General features: G+C 38.1%; 1 protein-coding gene across 7 annotated transcripts in view; it reads right to left on the bottom strand.

The window, feature by feature from the left end:
- Positions 1 to 447: 447 nt before the first annotated feature.
- Positions 448 to 22,199, bottom strand: part of fgf13a (fibroblast growth factor 13a) — a 143,026-nt gene continuing 121,274 nt past the window's right edge. For all 7 annotated transcript variants that reach the window (XM_082177514.1, XM_082177513.1, XM_082177518.1 and 4 more), the window contains 2 exons: positions 6,833 to 7,031; positions 448 to 2,155 (listed from right to left, as the gene is read on the bottom strand). In XM_082177514.1, the coding sequence (XP_082033640.1) occupies positions 2,019 to 2,155; positions 6,833 to 7,031 (336 nt within the window). In that variant the 3' untranslated portion in view covers positions 448 to 2,018. The remainder of the gene's footprint in view (positions 2,156 to 6,832; positions 7,032 to 22,199) is intronic.

The following is a 22,199-nucleotide window of genomic DNA, read 5'->3' as shown; positions in this document are numbered from 1 at the left end:
GAGGAAGTGGATATAGTTGGCTATATCACTGGCTCAACTACACGCCAGAACCAGCCAGGAAAGCTTCAAAAACAACATCCGTCCCCCAGTGCAGCGCTATTTGTCACCTTCTTACAACATAGTGCTCTGTTAAGTGCTGTTTTACTTTTGTTCACGCTGGAAACAACACAAAAACGGTCCAACAACTGCACAGTTTGATTCCCAATGTTTTTTGTTCTCTGGTATCAATCTAATTGCTCTGTTGCATCAGTACTTGATTATGTTGGCACAATATGACTATTTAGTACCCCAATTCCAAAAGGGTAAATAGAGTAAAATAAGATGTAAGAGGCCATTAAAACAAACTGAATTGGCAAAGAGAAAGATAGGATCCCCTGGCCAGTATGCCAAGTGAATAATTATAATACAATTATGCCGATCGAAGTGAACAAATAAAGCACAGACGCATTTTAAAAGTATATCTTAATATAAACATTTTATTCAGTGCATTGTATGTACACAACAAATAAGAAACAACTTGAAGGTACGTGGCAGAGTGCCAGTCAGTACGTACATGTTGTTTGCCAGTTTTATCCTGGTAGTTTTGAACATATGATCCAGGGAGGAGTTAATACACATAGCTTAAATCATGCAGCTCTATTCCTGACCTCTCTGCAGTCTCCCATGCAACAGATACTGTAGAAGAATGAAACCCAGGAGGAAACAGAAGAGAGAAGAACCCCCTTCTAGCATGTATGACGTTATGTTGCCCGAGGGAAAGAATATATACTGTGCTGCAGCCCACAAAAAGGGTCCTTATTGTACACAACCTGATTTGTACATGCCCTGTACAAGATTTTTTTTGTATTTTTTTTACTTTTACAAATTAGACACATCCTAAAAAATGCAACCAACTTAAATTCCACAGTATCATTTTTTGTTTGCTCATTTATATAGAAAATTGTCACCACCATAAGTTACTTATACACAAAACGGAGTCCAGGTGGGACCAGTAACGGTGACCAGCATTGACCAAAGAAGAGACGACATGGGCGGGAAAGGCAAAAACACAAGCACACAGACTTAAGGAACCTAGAAAAGAGATGACGGGACGCAAAAGAGACAAAAGGGGTGACATCAAACAGCCATCATTAACCACAAATCCATCTCCTCGAATACTGAAACCTCTCACTAATCTCTCCCATCAGAAAATACCTATTCATCACTCCTGTCATGCGTGTATATATACATATATATGTACCGGTGTGGTCTGGCAGCTCGAGGGGAAACTCTCACAGTTCTGTCTTTGGTGCGCTGGATCTCCAGTCGCTGTTTAAACCTCAAAAAACACTGATGTGGGGGAAGAACAAGAGGAAGAGAAAGTAAGACAAGCTCACAGCTAATTCAAACAATTAGCAAGCCAAGGCCTCTTGCTTCTGAGAGGCTCAGCTTCTCTCTTCATGTGAGCAGAACGTAGGCTTTATATTCCAATGCTAGAGAGCAAGCCCTCTGAGCGAGTGCACATGAACGCAGAGCCCCCTCCCCACACACACACGGGGAATGGACGCTTCTCTATCGCTTCACACTCGGGAAGCGTGGAGGACAAGGGTTGGCTTCCTTCCACCGCACCCGTGCAGCTAAACCCTCACTTACTGCCCTGAACTCTTAACAAATGTATTATTTCATCAGGACCTGCAATGCTAGTAAATGAACCTTGACTGCTGAGAGGGACTAAAACCAAACGTCCCATTGCATGAAACGCTACAATTGTTGTTTCACATGGAAAAGGCATTAACGAGAGTGGTAAAGGAGGAACAAAAAAACCCAACAACAACGAGCTAAACATAACAAAAAACAAGCTAATTATAAAGAAGTCCAATCAAATGTTACTCTAGTTTGCAAAGTGAAGCATGGTTATGTTGTGTTTCATGTTGTCCTGAACCGCTGAGAGCTTTTTGGAGAGAAGTCTGTGTGAAGTCTCAAGCATTCAGAGGTTTTGGTGAAGGCGTAAGGTAGCGGGCCGGGCCGGGTAAACCGGGCTACGTTGACTCGTTCTGACTCACAGCTTTGCCCCCGTTCAGCACAGCGGAAGCACTCCGGCTCTTAGTGGGTGTCCCGCTGCCAGAACGTGAGAACTCGGTCAGGTCGTGCAGAGAGGGTTCCCTGTACATGGCCACTGAAAAACACAAACAAAGAAAGAGTATTTGGTTAGTAAAAGCTTCCCACATTTTATGTTAGATGCTGTGCACAGAGAAAATGATAATGGGGTGAAAATGTGCTTGTTTACTTCATGAAAGCCACTGATTAAGGTAAACACACTGAACCTTTTCCATCAGGTTTAGTTGACTGAATATTTGCAATATGAAAATAAACAGAAAAAAAGTCAACATTTAATGGCTGATAATTATATAAGCCTTTTATCAAAACATTTAAAAAAACAAAAACTCCTATAACCAATAGAAACAAAATCATATAAGAAGCACAAGATACTGCATTAACAATATGGGAAAAATGTCACTTTCAGAAAATGCCTGTAGAATGATGCAATTTTACTTGGCAACAGCAATATAAAATTATACAACTACTGTTCAAAACGTTGGGGTCAGTAAGATAATTAATAAAGAAAGAGCATCAAAACAGGATATTATAATTATTTCTGAAGGATCATGTGACCCTGAAGACTGATGGAGTAATGATGCTGAAAATTCAGCTTTGCATCACAGGAATACATTACATCTGTAAATATATTACAACAGAATTTTTTTTTTATTTTTTTTTTACTGTATTTGAGCAGCCTTGGTGAGCATAAAAACTTCAAAACTTTCACACACACACACAAAAAAAAAATCGTACCAACCCAAATTTTTTAACGATAGTATTTATATAGCTATTATTTTACAAATAAGGTTTGGTAATTAAAGTAGCAAAATATTATGTCAAAATTGTTATACACACACAGGTCAAAACTGTTGCGAGAAGTGATTATGGGAGTCAAGCAGAAAAGTGCTTCGGTTCTGAGAAGCACCTTTTCACTCCATGGGCCCTATCTTGCACCCAGCGCAATTGACTTTGTACACCGACGCATGTATCATTCCTATTTTGCACCCGCGCAAAGCAGACTTTTCCCTCCTCAGACACACGTTAGGAAATACACTTGCGCTCCCCAGGGCGGTTCAGCGCAAAGAGGAGGCGCGTTCCGGCGCAAACGTTCCTTCATGCTATTTTGCAGGTTTAGAAAACAATTGCGCCACTAACCAGGAAAAAATAGTTTAAAGTCAGTGGCGCGTTGCGCATGTTATTCATATGCTATTTTAAGGGCGCATGCTTGGCCATAATCAATGTAGCGTGTGCACAACGCGCACTTTGATTCTCTCATCTACACAGAAGCAGCAGTTTTCATTTTTGCAAATCATACATTATTACGATAGATAGATAGACAATTTATTATAAAAGCATACATCTAGCTTACACATTTACCCAAATTATCATACGCCTGTTTCACCGAAGTTAATTTGGGTGGGTTTCTCCATCCCCAATGTCCCTGACGAGAACGTCGGTCTCCTCGGCTGTGAACCGCTCCTGGCGTGCGCCTGGCAAATCCGCCGTTATAATAGGAATCCGCTATGGAACAAGCGCGCCTGCTCTTAAAGGGAATGTGAGATGTCGCTCTGATTGGTTTATTTCACGTTACGCCCAAACCACACCTATGAATAATGAAGCTACTTCAGACCAACCCCTTTTAGATTTGCGCCGGGCGCAAGAGGCATTTATCCCGCCGGTATAATAGCAACAGCGCCCGAGACCCGCCCACAAAGTTACTTGCGCTTTGCGCTTGACACTTGCGTTTCAGATCGTTAAAATAGGGCCCCATGTCTAACCTTTCAGCAGAAAGATTTTCTTTAGGGAGCTAATATCTGACTATACAGAAAATACATCGCCCCAACTCCTGCTATCTGACACACGTGTCTAACCCAAGCACTTCAGACAGCACTTTTACATCATAACTCCAAAAATCCACTAGGTAGCCAGTGTGCTAAAATGTGTCTGTCAGATCATCTTAACTATGGATGTGCAGTACAGGCAGCATCACAAAGACTTCCTTTAACCTCACACAAAGCTGCTTCTGTCTGCAACAGGCAATCGATACAGCACTTAAGTGGAAAGCTCTAAGAATCAATAGTTGACGTATTGATTGTGCAACCAAGTGTGGAGCTTCTCCCTGGAGGGATGCAGGAGTCTCGAGGCTCACGGCCAGGTCATTATTAGTGCACTCTATAGAGTTTTTTCTGGACTTTGTCATATAACATCTCATCATTAATGTCAAATGTTCAGCAACAATGTGCTTCAAAGTGTGACTGCATCAATATGACAACACATGGTTGAAGTGTTAAACACATTTAAATGCATAAAATTATAGTAATTGAACATAAAAATGAGGCCCCAAGCTCAGGGATTATGGAAGAATATACATCAGCCGTATGGTGTCTGGTTCTTTGGCAATGGTAATGATCTTACAGGCTGACTTTGTGTGTGCACTCTGGACTGAGACTACAGTTACTTTGTGAGCCGAGAACTTTCAGCCGAAGCGAGGTTCACAGCGAGGAGACAGTTCTTTAATTGGTCCTCTGGAAGAATACGGCTGGAGAATCTTTATAAGGCAGCGAGCAAAACGCCAAGTCCCTCTCTGTCTTCAAATGACATAACTCTCCGATTATGGTAACAACACTTTGCAAAAAGGTTCAATTTGTGAATATTTGTTAATGCATAAGGTTAACAATGAACATTTTTACAGCATTTATTTATCTAGGCCCTAGGGTAATGTTAATTGTTTAATATACTAATAAGTTTATGTTCATAATACATTATATTACTATTATAATACTACCGTTAGAAGTTTGGGGTCAGTAAGTTAAAAAAAAAAATATATATTAATACTTTATTTAGTAAGGATGCATCAAATTGATCAAAAGTGACAGCAAAGACATTTACAATACAACAATAAAAATAAACAAATCTGGCCAAATTTAGGTGAAGCATCTAGATTACTGAATGTGTGACATCTTAGTCATATACTGCAAAAAAAAATAAAAAATATCTATATTTATATCTATTTATAATGTATCAAATATCTATATCTATATATAAAAATAAAAAATAAAATAAGTAAAAATATCTGAATATCCTTAAAACAAGACAGCATTAATTGGAGAAGCAAATTTGCTTTAGGCTTTTTTTTTTTCTCAGAGAATGTATCCTGAATAAGTGTACTTTATATTGTTATTTCACCCTTTAAGCACAAATTTTCATGTCCTGCGCCACGTGGTTTAAATAGCAAATGCATTTGCGGCCATTTGTGCGCCCGTGGGCGTGCTGGTCTGAAAACGAGGTGTGTTCAGGCGCATTGTTGGCACGGTGCTATTTTGAGGCAATTGAAATAGACCAACTGAAACCTGGTATAAAGTCAATGCTGCAATATTTTTTTTTGTTATTTAAAGATCGCGTTAGTAATATGCGCCTATAGGCGGGTCCACAACGCACATACACTCTGTCCCGTAGATGGTCGTCGCTCGCGCCATGGCGGATTCGCTATTTAAATGGCGGAATTTGCAAGCGGGAAAACTGAACACTTCTCTAGCGAGGAAACGGATCTGGTCGTGCTTGAGCGCAACTGGCTTGTAAAGGGAATGGGAGATGAGACTCTGATTGGTTTATTGCACGTTACGCCCAAAACACACCCATTAATCATTAAGAGAATAGGGACACAACCCCTAAGTGTGCTTGTGCCGTGCGCTTTAGACCATGCACTTAGATCGTTAAAATAGGGCCCATTATGTTCAAAAACTCATTTGTGTTGCATGAGCCATTTGAGAAGTTACTGCTTTACATAAAGCAAAGCGACTCTTAGTTTAGAGATTCGTCTAATCTTCATTAAGAGAAAAATCCTAATTATGCATCTTTACCAAATGATGAGCAAGGCATTAAAAGTCCATCTAAAAGCAATAACATTTAATGTTTTCTTTGATACCCAGAAACAAAAGTAATATTTATGTCTTAATGTTTTAAAATGTAAGCTTTTATTAGTTAGCATGTGACACCTCCTTCATACTTTTTCTACAACACATTTCCACGGAGTTAGGATTTTTACTTAGAGAACACTCTCTCTGTGTTTGTTGACGGAAGTATGCAGACAGCAGATGAAAGTCACAAGGAACTTTAACAATCGAACAAAGCTCTGTTGTGTTCTGGTCTGAGATAGCTGCCTTGGCCTGGATGGAAGGGTACAGGTCTGTTTGCTGTCAAAAGCTGCTTTATCATTCCAGAGCCTTTATGCATAGACGACGCTTGAAACGGTCTGATTGTGCTGGCGTCCGCAGCGCTCCTCACAGACTCCACTTTCCACACCTCATCACCTCAGCCTGCGACCAGCGTTTCCCACAGGCGCATGGAGAGAACAAGGTGCCACGCTTTACAATGGTTGAGAGACAATGAAGGCCCAGATTGTGTGCTCACAGGTCCGGAGCCCATAGTTTAGAGGATTCAAAAGGAGAGTGGGGCACGAGATACAAATTTTTGACAATGTCAAAAGATACAATATTTTTTCATAAAAGATAAGAAAATAAAAAATACAAAAGATGCCTTTTGTTTTATTTCCTGTCCAGTAGATGAATCATCAGGGTTCCCACAAATTGACCAATCACTTTTCCAGTCATTCGTGATTACTAGAAGCTTTTTAAAGAATCATTTTATAGAGACTGCACTTAAAACATTCACACTCAAGACATGTTTAGCTCACAAAGAGCAACTTAAAAGAGTCAATAGCAATATATTAAAATGTGCAGAGGTGGTGACTTACCTTTCAAAGGCTTGGGGAGGAAGTGTGCAGCAGGCTTGTTCTTTTTCACATGGTTGCCCTTCATGATCTCTCCTTCCTTGTTCAGGCCCAGGTACCAGCCCCTGCCCGACTGCTGTTGTCTATAGATCATGGAGGAGTATGTCACGTAGTAGTTCTCAAACACTGACTCCTTAAACTTGCACTCTGGTGTGAAGTGTTCCTGGTCAGCAAGGGACAGGAGAAAAAAGATGCAAGATGAGAATTGGCCAGAAATTAAAAAAATACTTTATGTGACACAGTGAATTGTAAGAAGTAATATGGTATTATGCACATTCATAGAGAAACACAGGATCTAAAGATCTCTTCACTCTGAAAACTTACAGCGGAAGTTATTGTTAAATAATTGATATACTTAGTATACAAAGACAACTATAGCTAAGCCATTTAATAGGCTGATGTCTATTAGATATATCAGATATATCTGCAAAGTATATATATATAAAAAATTTTTTTTATAAAAAAAAACAGTTTTGGGGTGGGACTATCTGTCAGTACAACCAAAGGCAGATGAGGAGGAAAACAATTTAGTTACCTAAAACCATTGAAATAAAATTAAATATAAAAAAACCTTACACCTATTTTTTTTTTCAGAAAGTTAGCAAGGAAATATAAAATTTAGTTTAACGTGATGTACACAAATGAATAAAACTATAACTGAAATAAAAATGTATTTAAAAAAAACCCATTTTATAATAAAAAAGGAAAAAACATTACTAAAACTTGAAGAAAAAAACCCATTAAAAATATTGATAAAAATATATTATTTTCTCAATGATAATAAAATAACACAGTTGAAAACAATAAATATTTTGCAATCACTCTTGAAGTAAAAAAAAAAAAAAAAAACATGATTAAAAAACTTTTGGTCCCAGTGCAATAAACTGTATTTTTATCCAGTCTGGTCTTTTCTTTTTTCCCCTAATAATCCTCACTCTTCCCTCCTTGGTCTGTTGTACGCTCTCTCCCATTAACACTTCCAAAAGCAATCTATGTTGTAGTGTTGCATAAACATGCTAATGGAGTTTGAGGATGGATCGCTCTTCAGCTCGGTCTATGGATCGGGCAGTATTGAATGTGTACGAGTACACCGTGTGCTCTTCATTGAGTCATTATAAATGCTCGCCTCCCACTAGGCTTGATCCTGTATTGACTACGTGCTTCGTTAGGATATTGCAAATAGTGTAAGAGGGTGAAAAGATGAGAGACAGTGAATGGAGCAACATCAATTTATGTTATTCTGCATGTTATCTGGCTAACTAATTGCTTTTCAAGAGGTGTCTTACTCATTCACCAGCCCAATAGAGCATTCAAAATAAATCAATGCCAAGGCAAAGCCACAATAACACACCCACTGCTCATGGATCCACACTTCCTGCTTATATATATATATATATTCCAGCTATCTCAGCTGGTTAATGCTGGTGAACCATGCAAAACTTAGCCATGCAAAGCTAAAATGCAGCATATTTCTTAAACATTATGAAGAAGTACTTGTACAATCTTTGACAAAAAAATAATTTTAGACCCATATTGGTAATAATATACACATTGGATTTATTATGCTTGTTTTTAAAAATTTTCAAATCCAAATGTTCATACAATATCCATCTCCTTAAATGCAAGAGTGAAGTAAATTCAAACATAAAGTCATTAGAAGAGGTTAGATTAATATCCACACAAGCCTTTGGGCTGCTGTTGCAGTAACTGAACGGCTCAGTTAAAATGGATTACAGCACCTCAGGGTCTTATGGCTGTAATCTTTACTGTTTGAGTGTGGCAAATGATGTGAAAAATATTACAGAGAGAGCTGTAAATCAAATTATGTTTTTCATCAGAGCTAAGGAAAGAAAGAAAAAAAGGTAGGCTAAATAATCTGTGTTGCTCTGTAAATATCACTAGGGTAAAGTGTTCCTTCAGCTCTGAGAGCTTGATGCACTTAAAAGGAAAATTTACAGAAACTTCGAGATTTATACAGGAGACAGCAGATTAAGTAACAGCAAATTGTGTTATTTCATCCTGCTTGAATTACATAAGTGTGTTTTTCAATATCTGACAAACATGCATAAACTAATCAGACTTCTCTTCTACCTAATCTGAGTTTGTCAATTAAGTATTTTATCAGTTTTTTCTAGCATAAAATATCAGTTCTATTCAGTTCTAACTTAATAAAACTTTTTTTTTTTTTTCACCTAGAGTGAATCTCATTGGTAGAAAATATAATGCAGCATAACTATTAAACATGACATATATTCTGTTTGGCTGTGTTTGTTTTTAAGCATGATTTGCTAAATTCATGATACAATTGTTAGTTTATAATATGTTGAGGGGAAAAACTTGATAAACAGTTTGGAAATTTCAACTTTAAATCGATTTTTTTTTTTTTTTTTACGAGTCAGGAAGTTTTTTAAATGCTTTTGAAAGAAGTCTCTAATGCTCACCAAGGCTGCATTTATTTTAATCAATAATACAGTAAAAACAGTAATATTATTATAATTTAAAATACATTTTCTTTTTGAATATATTTTAGAATGTATTTTATTGTGCTGAATTTTCAGCAGCCATTGCTCCAGTCTAGGGCTATTAGTAATTTGTAGTAATCTGTAGATTATTTTGACAATTAATCGAGTAATCAGATTTTTTTTGGTGATAATAAAAAAACTGATAATTTTGAAAACGGTCTAATAATGCCGTTCATGGACTCTCGTCCGTGAAATGCGCCACTTCCAGTATTTTGTCGGTTAATCGACACCGGCAAATGCAATTGAGTATACGAATTTAATCAAGGAATCGTGACAGCCCTACTCCAGTCTTCAGATGAAAACAGTTGTGCTAATATATTTGTGTAAATTGTGATACATTTTTATCAGGATTCTTTGATTAAAAGAGTTTATTGTAAAATAGAAATATTTTGTAAAATTAGACAAATCTTTAGTGTCACTTTTGATCATTTTAATGCATTGTTGCTGAATAAAAGTATTAATTTCTTTAGAACCTCCAATTCTTTAACAATAGTGTATATGCACCAATTATATACTTAACAAATACCTGCCCAGGGGTGTTAGCAAGACGGCCAGAGAGCGATCTGACTGCCTTAAATGTAATTAGTAATAAACATATATGCTGAGAATGTCCCTTCATCATGTGACACTCTGTTTCCCAGCTGGCCTGGGGCCAACAGGAGCACTCCAATGTTCGACGTACAGACTTGAGTCGTCCTTCTGCTCCGGGTGACTCACACAGACACTGAGCTCCCACACACACTGACAGGAACATTCCTGATGTCACAGACCAGTTGTGACATCCCACTTCCTCTGGGACAGGCTGTCGGCCCAGCACTGACTGAGCTACATCCCGTAAACACCCAGGAAACAGAAAGTGTTTGGGAAGTGTGGACACTGAAAGGACCACTCTGACGTCAGCCTGGTCAGAAAGTTTGATCTGTGATTACGTGTGAGATCCTACGAGCAGGCACACAGGGACAGATCTGTGATCGATACTTCGCCTGTGATTAACATCACCAAAAGACGGTTAGATGCTACTTCGGTTAGCTAAGAGTACTGAGGCAAAGACACTGTTGGGTTCACTCAGGGTGAGAACTTAAAGGAAGACAGAATCTCATCTCAACACTTCTCATCTATGCTTCCAGTCAGAAGAAATACTCCCTCTCAGACATCCTGTATCTCTTCGCTTTAAATAGATTACTGCTATAAAGCTATTCTGTTAAAAACAGTTAATGTCTCAGCTGAAGGTCATAATAATTACAACCAAATGGAGCACAAAAGCATTATGTAGATCGGCTCTCAATAACAACTGGATTGCACATTTGCACCCTACCTTATCAGGAATTATTCATCATAATAACAAACAAAAACAAAAGAGTGGAGTGTTGAGAGGATGAGGTCAGGAAACAGGGATGATTGTGAGTGCCACATGCTAATCACTGAATCCATAAAGCACAATAACATGATGCTTTTAAATGCCTCTCTAAATGTCCTTCCCAGCAAAAGTTCATTAAAATAAAGGTCTTAAAATAAACCATTTCAGGAGTCAATGTGTTATATGGCTATGAAATTGAATAAGCAACGTGCACTTTAGCAAAATTAATTTTGAATGTTCAAGTCGGCAGCTGTAATACCTTTCAAATGTGAGAAATAAATAAATAAAATCATACACAGACAAAATAGTCAAGACTACTATATTTTGTCCAGTATAAAATGACAAATAATTTAATTTAATTTCTACACTACCATTCAAAAGTTTGGTGTCAAACTGTAATATTGTGAAATACCGTTACAATTTAAAATAACAGTTTTATATTTGAACATATTATAAAATGTAGAATCTTTTGCGATTCTTGAGAAATCTAATATCATGATTTGGTGCTCAAAAAAACATTTATTATTATCATCATCAACATTGAAAACAGTTGTGCTGCTTAATAGGTTTGTGGAAACCGCAAGATTTTTTTTTATTAATTAAACTCTCTTATTTTCCAAAAAGACTAATGTAACTAGTGTCTAATTTCACATGCGTGTTAACAGTTGCTCTTACTGCATCTTTTTATGCCACTTCAGATCCGTTTCTCCATGTGGAGAAAAAAAATACACTGTTTATAATTATATTAATATATGAAAAATTATTTGTGATCCGGGTGAAAACAATCTTAAGCTCATATCTGGACTGTGGTACACTAATTGGAGACCGCTGCTTTAGAGAGCTGGTCCTCTGACACTGACTCAGAGAATCATTAATCATTTTCATCCGTTAATGCTGAAATTCAATTTCCTAGAAATTCATCTTCCTCCTCTGTGCTTTAAGGTGGCCCTATTATGCTTTTTTGAATATTACCTTTCATGCAGTGTGTAATATAGCTGTTTGTGAAGGTAAAAAGGTCTGCGGATCAAAGTGCAAGACAAATAAAGTTATAAATGAGTCTCCTAAAGGAAAGAATCGATTCTGAACTGCCGAAACGAGTCATCAGTAATTCCATTCTTACTTCCGTAACTTACAATCGTAACAATGTAATACATTTGCATAAAGTCCACCTATGGTTTTCATTGTCTGCCTGTGAACAAAGTCTACTTTAACACGAACCAGCTACAGTGTCTGAGGCCCCGTCCACACTACTGCGTTTTCGTTTAAAAACGGAGACCTTTTGCTACGTTTGCACCTCCCGTCCACACTAAAACGGCAAAAACGGAGACCCAAAACGGAGAAGTTTAGAAACGCTGCTGACCCGTTTTTCGTTTTGAATCTCCGGAGGGCGTTTTAGTGTGGACGGGTCAAAACGGAGGACTTTAGAAACGATGACGTAGTAGAGGCTCACGCTCGGCTCTATGATTGGGTATCATCAGTCATGGCGTATAGCTTTGCTAGCAGCTGTTGTGAAAGTAAATTCTGCATTTTACAATGCTATAACTGCCTACATGCGCCGGAGGCAAGCTATCATTCGAGCGATCTGTGACAATTCCCGTGTGCAGCGGCGGTACCGACCGTACATGGAGCGTCGGTTTTGGGTTAACCCGGGAAGAACCAGCGCATGGTGGGATAATTTTTATCAATGAAATTGTGTTTACACCGGCACGCGCATGCCCAGTGTTGGTGAATGGTCACGTGATCCGCGTTTTCAGTCGTTTTAATGTGGACGGAGATCAGTTCTAATACGCAGCTAAAACGCTGGTGTGGACGGAGATCGTATTCGTTTTAATTCTCCGTTTCTAAACTAAAACGCAGTAGTGTGGACGGGGCCTGAGGGTATGTCGAGAAGACGCTGTGTTCTGCTCTGCAAAAGCAAATTCTCTTTGTTAACACTTCAAAGGATGAGGGTGTGAAGAGTCAGTGGTTAAAATTACCACACCGATACAACAGCAGTATAACCTTCTGACGACTGCTTCCTAAATCTCCGGGATTTACAAAACGCTTATCCATTAAATATGGGACAGTACCCACTTTATTTGGACCAACTTGCTTCTCAGAATCACAAGCTGTAAGTATGATTAATTATTGATTTATTTTCTACCGAGTGTTCAAAATATGTTTTTTGTTTTATATTGTGGCTAACTCGCGTTATTACTGTCTCACTGAAATAGTTCTGCTAAGCAGCTGTGGGCCAACTATTGCCTAAAATTGTGTCTATTAATGCAGATTGTCTGTTGTTCTTACTACTTTGAGTAATGATAAAGGATGGCGCAAGATTTGTTTTAACTTTAGCGTTACATCAGTCATTCACGTTAGTGCTCGGCCAACGTATGCGCTCTTATGATACAAACCTGTATGTGCACCGCAATAAATTTGAAATATACACTTGGGTAGACCAATCACAACAGACTGGGCAATCTGGCCAATAAGAGAAGAGCAGGCTCTCAAAAAAGGAGGGGTTTAAGAGACTGAATCTTCGGACGAGTCGTTTGAGAATCATTGAAAAATGTGGTGATGTGCAATGTACATTATAAGAAAATTACCTTTGATGCATGTAAACCTGTTGTAGGAGACCTCCAAAACAAAATTAGGAACCTTTAAAATAGCATAATAAGGGCACTTTAAGATAAATACATTTTCTACTATGTTTTTTTTTTCAGAACTTTGAGACTAGGGCCATTCATCATCGCTATAGAGGCACAATGCATTACAGTATTGATTTAATAAGCAAGACAGAGCCTCTATTTTGCCTGTAAATGTGGTAGACTAGGCCCAAACGTGTGTGTCGTGGGTATAAGAATGTGCTACCGTATCCTTTCAAGAAATGGACACAGCAAGAATTGACACCACAGGCTTAGACAGGAAGTGCCACGATATTATGCACAATACAAATGTACTTGAACCTCCACGCACACAGAGGAGAAGCGGTGTTATATCTCAGAGGCATCCCTACACACTGTAACACAGTTTCCAGATGCACTGTGCAGAAACGGCAAACACATTTTCTTAATTGTCCATGCCATTTTATCACCAACAGTGATGAAAATTGCAGTAAGCAGAGGCATCATTTAAAAAACGCTGGAGAACAGCTATATAACACAGCACATATTTTTGGACACCCGCTGATGTCTTGTGGAGAACAGAGGCAGGAGGCAGTTTTATCGAATCAACGCACATATACTTGCAAACAAAGAAACAAAGATAAGTGAGATAATGTGCACTGTGATGGGACGAGGGATATTAATCTCTCATTTAGCTCTTCACTATCCACCTTTTTTATTTAATACAGGGAATATTCTATCTATCTGTCACCACATGGGAAAAACACTTATTTAGCAATTCATAGAAAGTTCTAAAATAAACAAATAAAATGAATGTTTGGTTTCAGCTGAAACAGTTTTGGAGGGCTGAAATCATTGACTGAAACAGTTAGCAGTTCTTCAGTGATGCTAAACTTTCCTTGGACTGGTTTATCACCTGTGAACGACACCCTGAACAACATACAGACTTCAATTACCTAATTAGAATTACCAAAACTTTATTTTGTTTCATTTTTTGGCTAAATGAAACCTTCGGTTTTGGTGTTTCAGGATTTTCATATACATTCTGTTGAAACCATGTATTATGTAGTTCAACAATCAACCAAAAATTCAGTAACTCAAGTACATCAAAGTGTTAATTTGGTAAGTAATGTGAGCTCCGCCTGTTCCTCAGTACTGTCCCTAACCACATGACAAATCCACCATCCTAAACAGCTAAAATAAAAGAGAGCAGATATTGAGGTGTTGTAGCGCTTTGCGTTCGAGTTGATTCTATCTCCAAGTGTAATTATATCAGGAGCTGCAGTCATGCTGTTGCCAGCTCACTGATTCGTATCTAATATCTTTTCCTTTGGCAGGGGAAATCCCGCATTGCCCCTCCCTCCCTTCTCCCGAAGGGCTTCCCCCCCCCCTGACAGAGAAGCATGAAGAGATGTTTGTGTGTGTGCTAGAAACAGATAGAGTTTCTACTTGGTCTTCATATTTGTATAGGTGCTCTAACTCCTGTCATTCGCTCAGCTCTCTACTTCCACCAAATGTTTTCTTTACCTTCCTCTTTTTCCCTTATTGCTTTTTCCTCTTTTGATCCATCCTCCATTAGATCTTCCCCTCTGTCTTCCAATATCTTTTTCAACCACTAACCTAATTTATTTTCGCTTCTCCAGCCATCTTCTCCATTTTTCTCTAAGATTCGTCTTTCCTTTTGGCCTCTGTATATGGGCGCTCCCATTTCCTCATCATTCCTCTCTCGATCTATCTCATTACTTTACCCACTCTCCCTCATCCAACTCCAATTCCATTTATGGAAAAGGAGTAAATGGGGAAGCTGACAGAATCTATTCCAGTCAGAGACTGATCCTCCCTGCTCCATGCTGTACAGCTGGCAGGTAACCAGGTCTCTTCACCTGTACCTCATCATTCCCTCTGGCTCAACCACCCATCTGAGGAATTATCATTGATGCTCAAGACAGAGCCGATCAGCCCTATACGCACACTACGCAAGGTACTCAAGGCCTCCCCCTCGTGTCAAAGCGTGTCAATCAAAGTTTACAACACCGATGAGAAAAATAAGCGAAACTATCCTTCTGGTCACGAAAAGAGAGAGGAAAAAAGACACCATGAGAGTGAATTGCGGGAACAGCAATCAGGTAGACTTGTGTTCTCTCCTCTCCAAGTTTGATTAACAGTAAAGTTAAGTTATTGTGCATCTCTAGTCTGTCTGTCTGTCTAACCTAGATGGGCAGTGCATCTTTTGGTCTTTCTGTGTCTTGCTTGCTATTGCCGGCCACTTCCAGGGCTGTTTTCTGGGACTTTGTGCCTGACAAAAAAAAAGTGAAATACAACTATTTATTACGTTTGATAAACGACAAAGGGCAACGGTGTTTGGTTATAAACTGCAGCTCGGAAAAGATAACCGCGTCGCGCGTAACGTGCGTTCACATACGCATGCACGAAATGAAACGCGCACTTTCCAGCATAACATCTGTGGGGACCAGTACAATATGGGCGTGATGGCACTAGGTGCACATACTTTTAAAACAAGATTATCTGATTATCTAGTCTCCAAGACAGTTTAGTCACAACTCTGCAATAAAGCAAGATGGAAAGCAATGTATTGACACTGACTATTGATTTATAGGCTAAATTGCATTTAAAATGTTGATTAGCTGGACATACTGGTCAATATGGTTGCACATCCCTCAGTAAATAATAACCATCAAGTATCAAGTATTGCTTGTATCATTTAAAACACAGTGACATGCTACTGTATGGTAATCCATTTTAGCTTTTATTCATTCACAGGATGCATTTTTGATATCAATAATTGTACTATTTAAAATGTGAATTCTTGATATTCAGAATGTACGTTTTGTAGTAACAATGTCTATTTCTGATATCAGGAATTACATTTTCATTAGTACTAGTTAAAGGAGGGAGGATTGTAGTGGGAGCACTGAGGTGCCAGGTGTGACTGTGTGGCAATGGCAAATGGTTTTCATGGCTCATGGGTCAGGTAGGAGGGCCCCTTAACAGAATTTTGCTAAGGGCCCAAGGGAGGTCAGGATCGGCTCTGGCTCAAGATGTCACACTGCTGATGGCACTAACTTTAATTGACAGGACTACCACAGGACTACGGTTTTCCTTTTTCCATTTCTTGTAGCGTCGATGTGAATTGCGGATTACTTCTGTAATATGACATATTTCAAAGTGATACAAGCAGGGCAGAGGTTGATTATATTAAATCAGTTTTTGACTGGACGGTGGGCGTTATATACCAGAATGGCACCAGACTGAATGCGAGCTGCCAGAACAATGCCTAAATAGACATCCATGAAAAAAAGGAAAGTCGTTTCATCTCACAATTCACTGCAATTTAAAGGGAAGATTTTCTATGGTATTTGCAGTTTGTTAATATCTAAATAATAATAGATTACTATGAAACAGTTTGTGTTAGTTCTTAAAACAAAACATATGGAATTTGCACCCTAAATGTTTTTTTGTTCGTTTAAGTTATGGGACACCAAAATGTACTGTAATGGTAGAAAGTGCCCTGTACGGTCTGAATTCTCCCCTTGCAGAATAGTTTATGGCCACTACAGAAGGACACCGTGTCTGTGCTCTCTCTGTAGTCTGTGGGCTTCTAATATTGATGTGCCTGTCTCTGCTGTTCCAAATGACCCAACACTAAACTGATTTTCGACTTCAAATGCGGCCGCAGAGCAGCTCGCAGGGCAGCCGATGTGCATCGACTGTCATCTGATTAACTGTTCATTTGTAATATGTTGTGATGAAATCATTTATAATTGCAAGGTTATTTTAATATTTGATGTGCTCACTGATTAAACAGCAGGTATTATTATTAAACAACTTAGCATTGGATCATGTGGTTCTGTATAATAAATGCAAAGAGAAAATGTGCAGAGAACAGAAAATATGTTTAATTGATTTCCTCTCTCCCTCACTCTGTCAAGCTGATGGATGAATACATTTGCACTCAGACATACAGACTCACTCATGCATGAATTCTCTTTCTATTATTTTCGGTCTTCTTATCACGAACACACAGATTGCAAAAACACACACAATGTTTTTAACGTGTTGCTATGCGGATGCTACGTTGTTCTGGGTGGTCATTGACCAAACATAAATTCAGATTCATATTGTATTATTCGTGGGCATTTAAACCTGGTAAGAGTTCTCAATATGAGGGAACCTTTGAAAATAATTAACACTTTACAACAACATGCCGTGGGTCAGCAGAGGTTACACACCATCGCTATGCTTTCAAGTGATAAAAAAAGAATTAATTCATGGACTGCCAAATTAATCTCCAGAAGAAAATCACTGAAAAGTTCACACAAAGAAATGCCATTGTGCATCTTTTCTTCAATCTGACTTAATTCAGTGCTGATGATTGACTGTTGTAGTAAATGCGCACCATTCATTTCACTGAATTGCAGAATATTGCTTCATGGCATGTTATGGTTGATTTAACTTATAATAGGCCACAACATGCAATGCCAAGGACAATCAATGTGGCTATTTTACATGCATTTTTGCTTGAGATGTAATTATTACTGTGTGTGCACCCATATTGTGTTTGTCAACTATTGATGTTGGTTATAAATATCAATGGCTATGCTTGTATAAATGTGAATTATTAAATATACTTTCTTCAGTAAACAAATAGTGTGGAAAATATGTATTTTACTTTTTTTTATAATTTTTTTTTATCTGCTTGACTGCAAATGGGTGAGGCAAGTTTCAGAGCAAATGATAATTATCAAGATAAAGTATATTAAATTGTCCCAAATATATATATATATATAAATAAATAAATATATATAAAACTACAGAAATACGTCACCGTTCAAAGGTTTGGGGTTACTACATAAAAAAAAAAAAAGTTTTTGAAAGAAGTCTCTTATGCTCACCAAGGCTACATTTATTTGATCAAAAACACAGTAATACTTTTACAATTTAATTAAAACCTTTCTATTTTTATTTATTTTAAAACAATTTATTCCTGTGATGCCAAAGCTGAATTTTCAGTCTCATGATCCTTCAGAAATCATTCTAATATGCTGATTTAGTGCTATTGTGCTATAGTGAAATATTTCCTATTATTATTATTAATGTTGAAAACAGTTGTACTGCTTAAAATTTTTGTGGAAACCGTGATACATTTTTTTTTCTGGATTCTTTGATTAATAAAAAATGTAAAAGAATAACAATCATTTGAAACAGAAATATTTTACAGCATCACAAATGTCCTTACTGTTACCTCCGATTAGTTGTATGCATCCATGCTGAATACAAGTAATAATTTCTTTCAAATAATACTGACCCCAAACTTTTGAATGGTAGTGTAGATTTAACTAAAGTCAAACTATTAAAACAAAAAAACAGACGAGGAGAAACTATAGAAAAAGGAGAAGCAGCAGCACAAGAGCAGCTTCAAACCTCTCATCACTCACTATACTCTTCATTGATTGGGGATTTCCCAACATCACTGGTGTGTGATTGGCTGGCTGTGTAGCTCAGGCTGCGTGTGGCTCCATAGCAGCAAACACAAAGAGTCAATGGGGGCATCAGAGAGCACACAAGCACCCATACACATTACAAAAACAGAGAGACTTCAGAATTACAGCATACTAAATCATTAAAATACCTTATAATACTGTTTAGAATGCAGTAATGCCACACACTCATTATCCACTTATGCCAGATGAAAGCTCTCCACCACTGTAAGCGATGGATAACTTCACAGAGCTACGGTATACTCAATAAGATCAGCACAGTCTGCTTTCATAAAAAAAAAAATCCACAAAATTGAAAGGTAGATCCAATATTGGACAATTACAATGGATTCACAATGGAGAGGACGCAACTGCAGGAAAAGCTTTTAAAATGGAAATGAATACAGGGAGTAAATGAAGATGAATGTTCAAAGACCTATGCAAATTAACACTCTCCAGGACTAACGGTTATAGCTGGAATAAAATATTAACACCTACAGAACCTTGCAGTGCTGTCACTCAGAGAAACTGTTAAACATAGCCTCCATTCTTCTGCCTTCGACCAGGATGACACATGGCAAACACAACGTTACTGTTGTGGAGAACAGAGCTTTAATTTAATGAGCACTCTGGCACATATGTTTTAATTACAGACGCTGAGGCATACATCATTAAAGTCACTGAGCGGGAGCAGAGAACCGCCGAGAGTGAGTGTGCTTGTGTTCGGGATGCAGTAGCTCTATGTGTGCGTGTGTGTGTTTAGATCCCGCTGCTTCCCTATATAATCAGGATATGTCACGGCTGCATCACACCAAACGTTATGATCAGATTACATGCTTTTGTCAGACTTCATGCGAGAGTCTCTTGTCTGCTGCCTTGTTTGTCTATCTCCTGCCTGCTGTGAGCGGGTCCAGCCCAAAGCTTCCTGGAAACAGCATTACACAGGACAGATTAGATGGCAACAGGTATGCAGTGAGGATGAGCTGAAAACACTGCTCCTGGACTAGGTATGTGCACAAATTCATATTTTCTAAATTGACTAGTTGGTGGGTTGCTTAAATGACTAGTCAACTAAACGGTCTTAGGAAAGTCTTGCATAATTAGGGGGTTTGAGGCTCACCTGATGTGTTTCTTAAGGGGTGTTTACATAATACTTAAAAACAGATAGACAGATGCAGTGGGACAGCAACATCTTTACGCAATTTTTAAGGTAAAACATTGGATTATTTTTAACTTGACATATCCAATAAATCAGTAATACATCATCCAACAACCAATTAGTCAATATTAGTGAGGTTCATGTTAAATTTTTTACATTTGTTACTTTGAATCAAATTAATTAAATTGATCAAACGTGACAGTAAAGACAATTGCAAAAGATTTATATTTCAAATAAATGTTGTTCTTTTGAATTTTCTCCTTATAAAATAATCCTGAAAAATGTATCCTGGAGACAGTTTTCACACAAAAAATATACACTGTTTTCAATATTGATAATATTAAGAAATATTTCTTGAGCAGCAAATCAGCATATTAGAATGATTTCTGAAGGATCATGAAGATTGGAGTAATGATGCTGAAAATTCAGCTTTGCCATCATACATTTTAAATTACATTAAGTAGAAAATGTAAGAAATATTTCACAATATTATTTTCTTTTCTGTATTTTTGATTAAATAAATACAGCCTTGGTGAGCATAAGAGACTTCTTTCAAAAACATAAAAAACCCTAACCAACTCCAAACTTTTGAATGATTGTGTGTGTGTGTGTGTGTGTGGTCCTGGTAATCCCTACATTATGGGGAAAAAAGGTCCCCACAAAGATGCCAAATATCCAAAATCCTTGCCCCTGTGAGGACATTTTGGGTCCCCATGAGTTTATAAATCATACTAATTAATGCTTTTTGAAAATGTAAAAATGCAGAAAGTTTTCTGTGATGGGTAGGTTTAGGGCATAGAATATACAGTTTGTACAGTATAAAAATCATTGCTTAAGGAAAGTCCCCATAAAACACGGAAACTCAATGTGTGCGTGTTTGTGTGCATGCGCGCGCGCGTGTGTGTGTGTGTGTAAAATCTAGATAAATCAGTCAAACTTTGTCAATTTGGTCATTTGAAGTCAGTTAGTTGACCCATTCCAATCCTGGGCCAGGCCAGCTTTCTCAGGCAATGTCTGCTTCCTGGTTCTGATAAGTTTCCTCAATGATCCTTTACTGTCCCATCATTCCACTGTTATTCATAATATAGAGGATTTCTGTCAGCCTCGAGATTCTGGTTGAGTGAGAGAGTGTGCTGTGTTGTAGAGACTGTGTATTCGTTTGCACCCACTCTCTCTTGTCAGACAACACAAGCTCCAGTAATGCCAACCACATAGTGAAATTCTGACATTTATCTTGAAGCAGAAGATTGGCAGGTAGGTTCTTGCATTTTCATGTCTTCATGCAGTCAATTAATGTTGGGGTGCAGGCTGTCTGTTCAGCACATTTTCACGAGTTTCTAAACGTTTTAATGTTTTGATATTAGTCATCTTTGTAATTAAAAGCATGTTACTCAATTCATGCACTTGGAAAACTCATCCGTCCTCCTATTTCAGATCAAGTTGAAGAAGAACCTCTCCGCAAGGGACTTACTCATCTGGACAAACAACTATGAATCAATAATGGTAATTATTCACAATTATTGCACCAGTCAAAAAACGAATAATCTTGAATGTACTTTTAAACATTTAGAGCAATTACAAACAGTCCTCCATATCAACATTCTGTATTTTGGTAATTACAGATGAGTTCACATGTGCTGGAGGATATTATGAAAGCACTGGGTCTCATCCATCTTTTGCTGAAGCTGAATAAAATGATAGGGACTGGTGTACATTCACACAACCCACATACTGCCTTGCCTGCATCACCATAGTAACCAAGACGAATGCCAGAGTGCCGACATTTCGTCTGGTACAGGCAGGCGTGAGGTCAGGACTGTGAGGGGGGCAAAGGGCGGCCCAACCACAGCCAGTAAACAAACATCTCTAAGCCATCTACTCTGTAATCACGCCACTTAGTGTGTGGGGCTGCGCATAATCTAAACTATGAGTGTGGAGCTGAGGTTATGAAAACATCTTGAGATATTTGTCACAGCTGTAACTTAACTCATTTTCTGACAGCATGCCATATGGAGGGAGAGAGGGTGTGAAAATAGCATACAATGGAGGCATCATCTGTTTATATGGATAAATCTGTGAAATACTGGGCAGTGTTCTTGAGAGTGACAGTTCTTTCAGTAAAGCAAGGTGGGTTCAGAAGCAAGAACGCATCTTAAAGGCTATGTGACCATTTGATCTTGGGTCAAATGGAG

The sequence above is a fragment of the Leuciscus leuciscus genome (genome assembly GCF_965113295.1).
Source record: "Leuciscus leuciscus genome assembly, chromosome: 8".
Taxonomy (NCBI): Eukaryota; Metazoa; Chordata; class Actinopteri; order Cypriniformes; family Leuciscidae; genus Leuciscus; species Leuciscus leuciscus.
The sequence above is the reverse complement of the archived record's forward strand: the minus strand, read 5'-3'. Positions and strand labels throughout refer to the sequence as shown.